General features: G+C 45.9%; 1 protein-coding gene across 3 annotated transcripts in view; it reads left to right on the plus strand.

Annotated features, from left to right (window-relative positions):
* The first annotated feature begins 3,277 nt into the window (after positions 1–3,277).
* Positions 3,278–13,385, plus strand: part of LOC131200495 (solute carrier family 12 member 9-like) — a 182,341-nt gene continuing 172,233 nt past the window's right edge. For 2 of the 3 annotated variants that reach the window (XM_058187321.1, XM_058187320.1), the window contains exon 1: positions 3,278–3,577. In XM_058187321.1, the coding sequence (XP_058043304.1) occupies positions 3,394–3,577 (184 nt within the window). In that variant the 5' untranslated portion in view covers positions 3,278–3,393. Of the gene's footprint in view, positions 3,578–4,511; positions 4,865–13,385 lie in introns of those variants that run through there. The other variant, XM_058187322.1, reaches the window with a different exon arrangement.

The raw sequence follows: 13,385 nt of genomic DNA on the forward strand, positions 1-13,385 counted from the left end.
CTGATCCTGACTGCCTTTTTAAATTGCTTTTAAACATTTTATGTTCCTCATCTTGGTAGGGATCCCCAGCGGTTGGTCTGGCTGAAAAAACTTGTTTAATCTGGAGACAGACCCCCCAAAAAAGGCAGCGTGAAACTGATTCACCCTTTCCTACCTTTCCCTGACCTGCTGGACTACAGATGCCATCGTTCCCAGCCGGAGGGGGCGGGGGGCGGGGGGAGCTGCGTAGAGCTCTGCAGGTAGTGACCGAGAAGGGGTGAGTTAAGCACAAGTGAAAAAGTAGCTCTTTCAAACTCAGTTAACCGCTGTCACGCAACATGCTAATCTTAATTACTTTTTTTATTTTCTGAATCAATTCGAACCGGCCCAGTTAGTGGTCTGATATATTGAAGCTCAGCTAGGAAACATTTTCGGTAAGATTAACCGGGAACCTAATTTATTTTGGCTGTGAACCGCCCTGAGTCCTTCGGGAGAAGGGCGGTATAAAAATCTAATAAATCTAAATCTAAATCTAAACAGTCATACTTGAGGAAATGACATCAGAGGTCATCTAGCCCAACCCCTAATCCAAAATTTCTCAACCTGGATAACTGGGTTAGAGCTTGGGTTGGACTTCAACTTCCAGCTGGGGAACTCTGGGAGTTGAAGTCCACCCATCCAGACGATGCCCAGGTTGAGAAACACTGTACAGGTAGTCCTCGACTTACGACCATTCACGTAACTTAGTGACCATTCAAAGTCACAGTGGATCTGAAAAAAAGTGACTTAGGGTCTTTTTTCACTCCCCATGATCACACGATCAAAATTCAGACAATTTTGGCAACTGGTTCATATTTATGACGGATGCAGCGTCCCGAGGTCATGTGATCCTCTTTTGTGACCTTCTGACAAGCCAAGTGAACGGAGAAAGCCAGGTTCACTGAACAACTATGTGACTAATTTAACGACTGCAGTGATTTCCTTAACAACTGTGGTGAGAAAGATCGTAAAATGGGGGGAGGGGGGCTGTTGTGGGAGCTTCATCACTGGAGGCTTTTAAGAAGAGATCGGATTGCCATCTGTCAAAAATGGTGTAGGGTCTCCTGATTGAGTGGGAGGGTTGGGCTAGATGACCTTCAAGGTCCCTGCCAACTCTGTTATTCTATATAACTCACTTCTCGCTTAGCAACTGGAGTTTGTGGCTCAACTGTGGCCATAAGTCAAGGACTACCTAGGGTGGGTTAAATTTTTTTAACTTTCACTTTCCAAACATTAGTATAGGGGTGCTCAAAAATTGTGACATGCCTTGGGGATTGTAAAGGTATTTTGGTAACTTTAATATAATTGAGATTTGCATTTTGTTTGTTTTGTGCTATGCCAGAATAAACAGAGTTGGAAGGGACCTTATAGGTCATCTAGTCCAAGCCCCCCAGCTCAAAGAGGAGACCCTATAGCTATACCATTTCTGACAGATGGCTGTCCAGTCACTTCTTGAAAGCCTCCAGGGATGAAGCTCCCACAACTTCTGAAGGCAACTTCTGTTCCATCGGTTGATTGTTCTCACTGTCAGAAAGTTCCTCCTCATTTCTAGGTTGAATCTCTCTTTGATCAGTTTTCATTCATTATTCCTTGTCTGGCCTTCAGGTTTCTTTGGAAAATAGCTTGACCCCCTTCCTCCTCTCTGTGGCAGCCCCGCAAATATTGGAAAACTTCTATCTTGTCTCCCCTGGTCCTTCTCTTCCCTAGACTAGCCATGTCTTCTGTCTATCCATGATTCACTCAGATATCTGTCTTTCTTTCTTTCTTTCTTTCTTTCTTTCTTTCTTTTTTTCTTTCCTTCCTTCCTTCCCTCCTTCCTTCCTTCCTTCCTTCCTTCTTTTTCTTCCTTTTTTCTTTCTTTCCCTCCTTCCACCTTCCATCTTTCCTTTCTCTTTCCTTCCTCTTTCTTTCTTTTCTTCTCTTTCTTTCTTTCTTTCTTTCTTTCTTTCTTTCTTTCTTTCTTTCTTTCTCTCTCTCTCTCTCTCTCTCTCTCTCCCCCTCCCTCCCTCCCTCCCTCCCTTTTGCTTTTGAAAACAGCTTGACCCCTTCCTCTCTGTGGCAGCCCCTCAGACATTGGAAGACTTCTATCCTGTCTCCCCTGGTCTTTCTCTTCACTAGACTAGCCATGTCTTCTGTCCATCCATGGTTCACTCAGATGTCTGTTTTTCTTTCCTTCCTTTCTTTCTCTTTTCCTTCCTTCCTTCCACTTTCCTTCCTTCCCTCCCTTCCACTTCCTTCCTTCCTTCCTTCCTTCCTTCCTTCCTTCCTTCCTTTTGCTTTGGAAAACAGCTTGACCTCCTTCCTCCTCTCTGTGGCAGCCCCTCAAATATTGGAAGACTGCTATCCTGTCACCCCTGGTCCTTCTCTTCGCTATAGACTAGCTATGCCCAGTTCCCGCAACCGTTCTTCCTACGTTTCTTTTAACACAGAAGGCTTACAGAAAAAGTCACTTTTTTCTCCCCGCGGCTGTAACTTCAAACAGTTACTCAAAACGAAGAATTGTAAATTTGAGGACCACCTGTAAAGATGGGGAGGGGGGGACAACCCCCATTATTGCCTACACATGAGACTCTTCGTCTTGCTTTGCTTCGTGGATCGCACTAAGGCAAGGGATTCCAGCCCAACCCAACCCAGCCTTGCCGTGGGAAGGCGGCCACTTTTGGAACTTCTCTTCCATCGGATTCGTGGGAAAGGAGCTGGGGCATCTTGCATCGCCCCCATCCCCCCGGGGTTTCCTAGAGCAGGGATCTCCAACCTTGGCAACTTGAAAACTTGTGGACTTCAACTCCCAGAATTCCCCAGTCAGCTGAATCTGTTTTTTCCCCTCTTAACTTCTTAAAGTGGAGAGTTTGCAGAGGAAGGGATTACAAGAGAGTAAGCAAAGCTGGCTGAGGAATTCTGGGAGCTGAAGTCCACAAGTCTTCAAAGTTGCCACGGCTGGAGGCCTCTGTCCTAGAGCAAGGGTCCCCAACCTTTCGGATCTCAGGGACCACTAAATTCATAATTTTCAATCCCGGACCCCACTAATATGAATTCTTAAAAAAAAAAAGATAAATAGCATTTAGTGCAATCTAAAAAAAATGCAAAGAATTTTTCTGCGGACCACCAACATTTTCTCATGGACCTCTTGGTCGGCGACTCTTGTCCTAGAGCTCAGCCCCGGCCGGTGCCTTCCAGCTTTCCTCCAGCTCGGGGCTGAGCCGGGCCAAGGAGGCGGGGATCGGGGCTGGGCGAAGGCGAGGGCGGCGCGTCCGGGGAAAAAAGCTGGGCGGCTCGCTTGAGTCCCCGGAGAGGCCGGTTCGCAAGCGGAGCGGTCGTTGTGCGCGCAACCAGCGGGAGCGGGAGCGGGAGCAGCAGCAAAGAGCGGCGGGGATCATGCCCGGCCGTCGGAGCGGCGGCTTGTCGGAGCGGAGCCCGTTGCTGGCTTACCGGCTGTGCAGCAGCTCCTCGCTGGAGCCGGACGAGGCGGCCCCGGCGTCCCGCAAGCTCTCCACTTTCCTGGGCGTGGTGGTGCCCACTTTGCTCTCCATGTTCAGCGTGGTGCTTTTCCTCCGTCTGGGTGAGCCGGGGAGGGGAGGCAGGGAGGGGAGGGAGGCAGCCCGGCCAGGCCAGCCAGGCGTGGGGCGGCCCGGGAGGAAAGAGCCAAAGTCACCCGCAGGGGGGGGAGGAGGAGAAAGAGAGAAAGAAAGAAAAGAAAAGAGAGAAAGAAAGAAAAGAAAAGAGAGAGAGAGAAAGAAAGAAAGAAAGAAAAAAAGAAAGAAAAGGAAGGAAGGAAGGAAGGGAGAGAAAGAAAGAAAAGAAAGAAAGAAAAGAAAGAAAAGGAAGGAAGGGAGAGAAAGAAAGAAAGAAAGAAAGAAAGAAAGAAAGAAAGAAAGAAAGAAAAAAAGAAAGAAAGAGAAGGAAGGAAGGGAGAGAAGAAAAGAGAAAGAAAGAAAGAAAGAAAGAAGGAAGGGAGAGAAAGAAAGAAAGAAAAGAAAGAAAAGAAAGAGGGAAGGAAGGGAGATAGAGAAAGAAAGAAAGAAAGAGAAGGAAGGAAGGGAGAGAAAGAAAGAAAAGAAAAGAGAGAGAGAAAGAAAAGAAAAGAGAGAAAGAAAGAAAGAGAAGGAAGGAAGGGAGAGAAAGAAAAAAAGAAAGAAAGAAAGAAAGAGGGAAGGAAAGGAGATAGAGAAAGAAAGAAAGAAAGAAAGAAAGAAAGAGGGAAGGAAGGGAGATAGAGAGAGAAAGAAAGAGAAGGAAGGGAGAGAAAGAAAAGAAAAGAAAAGAAAGAAAAGAAAAGAGAGAAAGAAAAGAGAGAAAGAAGGAAGGAGAGAAAGAAAGAAAGAAAGAAAAGAAAAGAAGAAAAGAGGAAGGAAGGAGATGAGAAAGAAAGAAAAGAAGGAAGGAAGGAAGAGAGAAAGAAGAAAGAAAAAAGAAAGAAGGAAGGAAGGGAGATAGAGAAAGAAAGAAAGAAAGAAAGAGAAGGAAGGAAGTAAGGGAGAGAAAGAAAGAAAACAGACAGAAGAAAGGAAGGAAGGGAGATAGAGAAAGAAAGAAAAAAAGAAAGGAAGGAAGGAAGGAAAAAGAAAGAAAGAAAAAGACCCCAGCCCGCCTCGCTCCCCTCCCGGGAGCCGGGGACCCCAGCATGGAAAGGCAGCCGGATTGCGCGGCTGGGACTCGCCTCGAGCTTTGGGGACTGGGCTTCCTCATGCGGGGCAGGGCGGGTTAAGTGGGTCGTGGGAACGATGCGTGTCCGTTATCCTGCGTGGTGGTGGGGGAAAGAAATTCAGCGGGTGGTGTGTGAACGCAGCCCGGTTCTCCATGGAAGGGAAGTTCGGCATTTCTTGGGAAGGTCAAGCCTGGAAATCAAGTGAGTGGAAACGTGTCGTCTGAATGCGAGCGTGAGCGGAAGGAAAGAAAAGCGTGTCGTGTGAATTATACAGCTGGGTTAGGCTGGGAAAATAATTCAGCGGGTGGTGTGTGAATTCGGCCCGGTAATCCTGGAAGGAAAGGTGTATTCGTTATCCTGGGGGCAAAAAAACTTAAAACACTTTGTGTGAATGCGGACTGATTATCTTGGAAGGAAAGTTGAGCGTTTCCTGTGAATTCAGTTTGCTTATGCTGGAAAAATAATCCAATCCTGTGAATGCAACCTGGGTATCCTGGAAGGAAAGTTAAGTGTTTCCTTTGAATTCAGCTGGGTGATGCTGGAAAAATAATCGTGTGAATGCGGCCTGGTTATCCTGGAAGGAAAGTTGAGGTTTGGTGTGGCCTGGTTATCCTTGGGTGAGTGGGTGGGGGGATTTAAGTGTGCTGTGGGAATGCAGCCTGGTTATCTTGGAAGGAAAGTTCAGCGATTTGTGGGAATGCAGTTTGGTTATGCTGGAAAAATAATTCAATCGGGGTCGTGTGAATGCGGCCTGGTTATCCTGGAAGGAAAGTTAAGTGTTTCCTGTGAATTCAGCTGGGTTATGCTAAGAAAATTATCCAATGTGTGAATGCGGACTGATTATCCTGGAAGGAAAGTTGAGCTTTGGTGTGGCCTGATTATCCTGGGATGGGGGGGGGGGTACCGTAAGTGTGCTGTGGGAATGCATCCTCACTGGTTATCCTGGAAGGAAAGTTAAGCGTTTCCTGTGAATTCAGTTTGCTTATGCTGGAAAAATAATCCAATCGTGTGAATACAACCTGGTTATCCTGGAAAAAAAGTTAAGCACTTTGTGTGAATGTGGCCTGGTTATCTTGAAAGGAAAGTTTAGCCTGTCATGTGAATACAGCTTGGTTATCCTGGGGCGGGGGGGGGGAGGGGAGGGGGGAACCAACACATTGTGTGAATACAAGCCTGATTTTCCTGGAAGGAAAGTTTAGCCTGTCATGTGAATACAACTTGGGTTATCCTGGAAGGAAAGTTTAGCCTGTCATGTGAATACAACTTGGGTTATCCTGGAAGGAAAGTTAGGTGGGTTGTGTGTGAATGCAGCCTGGTTATCCTCAGAAAAAAAAGTTTAGCGTGTTTCTGGTTACTTTGCAAAGAAAGAGGAAGTTCTGGGATGTGATAAGAGTTGGTGATTCAGATATCAACCTTTTGGCCTTGGCTGGGTGGTTCTCGGATAAACAGAGAAGGAATTTTCCGACATTGGCCATCTGGGCAGCCGTATCATCCTGGTTTGTTGGACAGGGTGGTTTTAAAGAACATCGAAGTAAGCCGGTATAAAGAGGTAAGAGTTACAAAGGCCGGCTGGGGAATTCTGGGAGTTGAAGTCCACAGGTCTTCAAGCTGCCAGGGTTAGAAAAAATGGTTTAAAGGCCTTAGAGTCTAGGATTAAGGCGACACCCAAATCCTGACTAATCAATAAAAGTGCCAGGCGTTTGGAAAAGTGGCTAACCTTGCCAAGGTTGTCAACCAGTTCTCTGATTGCAGCTGAGAGGGTTAAGGGGATCATTAATAATAAATCAATTATTTATTACATAATTGTAATTATGCGCAACTTAGGTGTCCTCCTGGATGAGCGGCTGTCGTTTGAAGATCATTTGACGGCCGTCTCCAGGAGGGCCTTCCACCAGGTTCGCCTGGTTAGGCAGTTGCGCCCCTTCCTTGATCGGGATGCCTTGTGCACAGTCACTCATGCGCTTGTTACCTCTCGCTTGGATTATTGTAATGCTCTCTACATGGGGCTCCCCTTGAGGTGCACTCAGAAGCTTCAGTTAGTCCAGAATGCAGCTGCGCGGGTGATAGAGGGAGCTACGCGTAGCTCCCATATAACACCGCTCCTGCGCAGACTGCACTGGCTACCTGTGGCCTTTCGTGTGCACTTTAAGGTTTTGGTTACTACCTTTAAAGCGCTCCATGGCGCTCCATGGCTTAGGGCCTGGGTACTTACGGGACCGCCTGCTGTTACCACATGCCTCCCACCGACCCATACGCTCTCACAGAGAGGGACTTCTCAGGGTGCTGTCCGCCAAGCAATGTCGGCTGGTGGCCCCCAGGGGAAGGTCCTTCTCTGTGGGGGCTCCCACACTCTGGAACGAGCTTCCCCCGGGTTTACGCCAAATACCTGACCTTCGGACCTTCCGCCGCGAACTGAAGACACATTTCTTTATTCGCACGGGGCTGGCTTAATTTTTACTGATTTTAAATTATCTATTATTAATTTTAATGGGGTTTAGTTTTATATATTTTAAAGTTTTTTGGGCCAATTATAAAATAAGTTTTTTAATTTGTATTTTAAATTGTATATTGTACTGTTGTTTTTATTTTTGGCTGTACACCGCCCTGAGTCCTTCGGGAGAAGGGCGGTATAAAAATCGAATAAATAAATAAATAAAATAAATTTATATCTCCCCCTCTAGAGCAGGGGACTCCAACCTTGGCAACTTTAAGACTTGTGGACTTTAACTCCCAGAATTCCTCAGCCAGCTTTGCTTACTCTCTTGTAATCCCTTCCTCTGCAATCTCTCCACTTTAAGAAGTTAAGAGAAAAAGAAACAGATTCAGCTAACTGGGGAATTCTGGGAATTGAAGTCCACAAGTCTTAAAGTTTCTAAGGTTGGAGATCCCTGCTCTGGACAGCTTACAGCAAAACTCTATTTTCCAAGCATTTTCCCTGCCTTTGGCCAACAGACCAGCCAGGGAGAAAGTTAAAGGAAAACCCCGATCCCTGAGAAGCTAGATTTCCAAAGGTGCGGGATGTTTGTTCGGAAAGGCAGTGGATAGAATTGCTCCTAGGTACAATTTTCCCATTTCTAGGATATAACTCAGACAGTGGCATATTGAGAATTGAGTAATATTTTACCTTCAGGGCGCCGTGTCTCACGCTGACTTATAATTAACTCGGGTTACTAACATCATCGCTTCATTCTTGAAATGGCTTGACTGAATAGCTACATAATTTTAAGCCAGCCAGGGGTTGGACTAAATGATCTCCAAGATCCCTTCCAGTCTATACATTTTGCAAATATTAGAGGGCCTTTAAGTCAGCCGGACCTTACCGCAAATGCAAATACTCTTTATTCTTTCAACTAGCCTGGGGTTTCATTCACACAACATGTTTAACCTAGCTACTGAATTAACCCATATTCTACAATGCCTCAATGCTTAACAAAATAATTGAGTTAAGGTCATTAATCCACTATATCCAAAGGTGGGTTTTATATAATTTTACTACCAGTTCGCCGCGCACCAAAACTGTGCTCACATTGCTTGCGCACACGCCTTCGACACGTGTGCACAGCCTTCTGCGCATGTGCTTTGCTCATGCGCGCAGCTTGCACGCATGCGCGTGGCTTAGAGCAGGGGTCTCCAACCTTGGCAACTTCAAGCCTGGTGGACTTCAACTCCCAGAATTCCCCAGCCAGCAAAGGTTGGATGGGCAGGCTCAATTGCAGGTTGCCGCTACCGGTTTGGCCGAACCGGCTGAATCCCACCTGTGGCTATATCGCAAAACAACAACAGTAACAACAACCCCAAAACCCACCTGTTAGATCAACGTTAACCTAAACTGGCGTGTTATGAGACTGCAGCCTTTAGGTCTTCCTGGCCTAAGTTTGGGATATTGTACAGGTAGTCCTCGATTTACAACAGTTCATTTAGTGACCGGAGTTAACAACAGCATCGAAAACAAAAATGACCTGTGACCTTTTTTCACACTTAACGACTGTAGTGGCATCTCCGTGGTCACTTGATCAAAATTCGGAGAATTGGTAACCGGCATGTATTTATGACGGTTGCAATGTCCCGTGTGTGTGTCACGTGATCCCCTTTTGCGACCTTCGGATAAGCAAACTCGATTGGGGAAGCCAGATTCACTTAACAACCGGGTTACTAAATGAACAGTCGCTGCGATTCGCTTATTTAACAGCTGCCTGGCTTAGCAACTGAAATTTTGGCCTGAATTGTAAGTCGTGGGCTACCTGTGGTATGTCACACAACAACAACCCTGTGAGGTGGGCAAACCTGAGAGAGAGAGAGAGAGGGAGGGGAATCTGGCCCCAGATTACCCAGCTGGCCTCAGTACCCAAAGGAGGAAGAACTCAGGTCCTTGACTTACAACCATTTGAAATTTACAAGAGCGCTGAAAACAACCTAACTCTTGCTTAGCAACAGGAATTCTGGTCCCAAATGTGTTCGTACATCGAGGACTATCTGCACATCCTAAGTCTTAGAGATCCAGTTTGGTCTAGTGGTTAAGACACAAGGCTAAAAAGCAAGAGATCATGAGTTCAAGAGCCGCCTCAGGCACAAAACCCAACTCAGTGACTTTGGGCAAATCACTAGGAGACGGTGAGTTCTAGTTCTGCCTTAGGTGTGAAAGCCGGTAGGGTGACTTTGGACCAGTCCCTCTCTCTCAGAGCCAGGGCCTACCTCACAGGGTTGTTGTTGTGAGGAAAATAAGAGGAAGGTGTGTGGGATATATTCAGCACCTTGACTCAGTGGTGAAATCTTCCCTGGTTTGCCACCGGTTTGCTGCCCACACATGCGCGGTGTGCGCCAAATGCACAATGTGTGCGCATGCACAATACGCACCAAACCGTGCGGAAGAAGGAGGCTTGGGAAGGTAAGTAGAACAGGGGGGGGAGGCGGAACAGCTGTGCTGCAGGATTTAGATTCACTAGAAAGCAAGATTTCCTGCTTTCTAGCGATTTTAAATCGCGTGGCACAGCTGATCATCAGTTCGGACGAACCGGTAGCTTTTTTTTTACTACCGGTTCACCGAATCTGTAGCTTTTATCACTACTGGTTCGCTCAAACTAGTACGAGCCAGTAGGATTTCATCACTGCCTTGACTTATTTGTAAAAATAATGAAGGCAGGATATAAGTAGATAAAATAAGTAAAATAAAAAAATAAAATTACCCCATGGAACAAAAATTATGTAATGGTAACAATAAGCAAATAAATAAAATAAAAAAATAAAATTGCCCCATGGAACAAAACTGTTTAATGGAAAATGAATGAATGAATGAAAAGAGAAAGAGAGAGAAAGAGAGAGAAAGAGAGAGAAAGAAAGGAAGGAAGGAAGGAAGAAGTAGAAATGTGGGAAGTGGGAAGAGGAAGCTCCAGGCTCCATTCTTTGAAATGGAATTTCTTTTCATTGGTGTTGATTAGAAGGTCAGCTTGCGGCTTGGCTCACTTGCTTGAGCTCTCCGATGTAATTTGCTCAGCCAACATTATCATTTTTTTCGTTGTTTTCAGTCTTTGCTGATTAATGTGTATTTTCACACCAAAGGTTGGTTACGACCTTTAAAGCGCTCCATGGCTTAGGGCCTGGGTACTTACGGGACCGCCTGCTGTTACCACATGCCTCCCACCGACCCGTACGCTCTCACAGAGAGGGACTTCTCAGGGTGCCGTCCGCCAAGCAATGTCGGCTGGCGGCCCCCAGGGGAAGGTCCTTCTCTGTGGGGGCTCCCACACTCTGGAACGAATTTCCCCCGGGTTTACGCCAAATACCTGACCTTCGGACATTCCGTCGCGAACTGAAGATGCATCTTTTTATTTGCGCGGGGCTGTCTTGAATTTTATCTTTTATCAATTTTTAAACGGGGTTTTTAGTATGGAAATTTTTTAATGTTAGGCTAATTTAAATAAGTTTTTTAAATGGTATTTTAATCTGTATATTGTATTGTTTTATCTTGCCTGTACACCGCCCTGAGTCCTTCGGGAGAAGGGCGGTATAAAAATCAAATAAATAAATAATAAATTAATAAATAAATAATTGTTTGCACAAGGCACGACATGATAGGATAAGGATTTAGGAATTTCGGTTTTTTCTCTGTCGAATTCTCTGCGTTTTTTCACTTTTTGTCAAAGTTTGGCGATGGGGGGAAGATTGGCGGGTTTGGATGTGCCCTGGGATTGCTTTCTGTTCCTTCTTTTCACCGTTTCCAGAGGTTCTCAGTTCCCCTTTTCTGAATGCAGCGTCAGCCTCACACGACCCCGTCAAAGGATTTGCTGGAAGTTAATTCAACTTCATGCTACGTTCAGAATTTTGCATTCTTAGCCGTTCCTTTTTCACTGGAAAAAAACCCAAGTTTCACTAACTTTTGCGAAAAGAGTTAGCTGAGCGCGGAAATATCAAAAGCAGAGAATTGTTTTCAGGGGCTTTCCCTTGTTTTCTTCCCCTCTCAGAAATAAAATTTATTATTTGAAATAAATGCAGGGAGTCTTCGACTTACGACGGCTCGTTTAGTGACCATTCGAAGTTATGCCAGCATGAGAAAAAAAGGTGTGTTTCAGACTTACAACCGTTGCAGCATATCCACGATCAAAACTCAAGACGTTTGACAACGGGTTCATGTTTATGACGGTTGTAGTATCCCGGGGTCATGTGATAATCTTTTGAGACCTTCTGGCAAGCAAAGCCAATGGGGAAGCCAGGTTTACTTAACAACCATGTTACTAGCGTATCGACTGCAGTGATTCACTTAACGACCGTGGCAAGAAAGATCCTAAATGGGGCAAAAATCCACTGAACAAACAGCAACAAACATTTGGGCTCAATTGTGGTCGTAAATCGAGGATTACCTGTAATACAAGGTTGGCCGTAACACATACAAATGAGAGCATTTCAGGTTTCTTTATTTCGAATCTGATTAATAAATCTAAGCCGAGTGCTTTTTCCTCCCTCTGAAATCTCATTATAGTCGTTTGATTCTTTAATTAATATATTTAAAGGGTTTTCTACAAAATTGCATTTGCTTGCACCGCTTTCTTAGTGTTGTATTGTGGTTCCAGGTTAATCTATAACTCCTATGATTGCTTAGTTGTTGTTTTTTTTTAAAGATTGGCAAGGTATTGCTGCCGGCTGTGATTTTCAGCAGACGAAAAACCCTAAATAAGGAACAAAGTTGATGTTTATGATGTTAATGATTTAGTCATGCTGTTCATTGCATAACTCGTTTTTATTTTTCCGTTCCACTTTCTGTTTCACTCGAAACGCGATTCTGAGCACTTTTGATAGGAAGAAACAGAATTCAACAAGGTTATACCTCGGCAACTGGGCGTTGCGCACAGGTAGTCCCTCGACCTACAACCTTGTTCGCTTAGTGACTGTTCAAAGTTACAACGGCACTGAAAAAAGGGACTTACGACCATTTTTCACACTTACGACCGTTGCATTGTTCACTTATCAACTGCAGTGAGATTCACTTAACAACTGTGGCAGGAAATGGGTCATAAAATGGGGCAAAACTCACTCAGCAACTGTCTCACTTAATAACAGACATTTGGTCATATGTTGAGGACTAGCTACCATTAGCGAAATGGCCTGCCTCCTGAAGTTGTGGCCGCGCCATTCCTGGAGGTTTTCAAGAAGAGAATGGACAGCCATTTGTCCGAGATTGTATGAAGACTCCTGCTCGAGCAGGGGTTGGACTAGAACTGGGGTCGGCAACCTTAAGCACTCAAAGAGCCATTTGGACCCATTTCCCAAAGAAAAGAAAACACCGAGAGCCACAAAACTCTTCCCGTGCCTCACTGTTGCCTGAGCGCCACAAAACTACTATATGTAATTGAATTAAACATTCTGTTTTCTTCCAAAACTTTTCTTGGATTTATCCATGGTTGGCCTACCGGGGGAATTCTGGGAGTGGAAGTCCACCCACCTTAAAGGGGCCAGGTTTGGCTGGGGAATTCTGGGAGTTGAAGTCCACCCATTTTAAAGGGGCCAGGTTTGGGCTGGGGAATTCTGGGAGTGAAAGTCCACACACCTTAAAGGGGCCAGGTTTGGGCTGGGGAATTCTGGGAGTGAAAGTCCACCCATCTTAAAGGAGCCAGGTTTGGCTGGGGAATTCTGGGAGTGGAAGTCCACCCACCTTAAAGGGGCCAGGTTTGGCCTGGGGAATTCTGGGAGTGGAAGTCCACCCATCTTAAAAAGGCCAGGTTTGGCCTGGGGAATTCTGGGAGTGGAAGTCCACCCATCTTAAAGGGGCCAGGTTTGGGCTGGGGAATTCTGGGAGTGAAAGTCCACCCATCTTAAAGGGGCCAGGTTTGGCTGGGGAATTCTGGGAGTGGAAGTCCACCCATCTTAAAAAGGCCAGGTTTGGCTGGGGAATTCTGGGAGTGGAAGTCCACCCATCTTAAAAAGGCCAGGTTTGGCTGGGGAATTCTGGGAGTGGAAGTCCACCCATCTTAAAGGGGCCAGGTTTGGCTGGGGAATTCTGGGAGTGGAAGTCCACCCATCTTAAAGGGGCCAGGTTTGGGCTGGGGAATTCTGGGAGTGGAAGTCCACCCACCTTAAAGGGGCCAGGTTTGGGCTGGGGAATTCTGGGAGTGGAAGTCCACCCATCTTAAAAAGGCCAGGTTTGGCTGGGGAATTCTGGGAGTGGAAGTCCACCCATCTTAAAAAGGCCAGGTTTGGCTGGGGAATTCTGGGAGTGGAAGTCCACCCACCT

This window comes from Ahaetulla prasina, chromosome 6 (genome assembly GCF_028640845.1).
Source record: "Ahaetulla prasina isolate Xishuangbanna chromosome 6, ASM2864084v1, whole genome shotgun sequence".
NCBI lineage: Eukaryota > Metazoa > Chordata > Lepidosauria > Squamata > Colubridae > Ahaetulla > Ahaetulla prasina.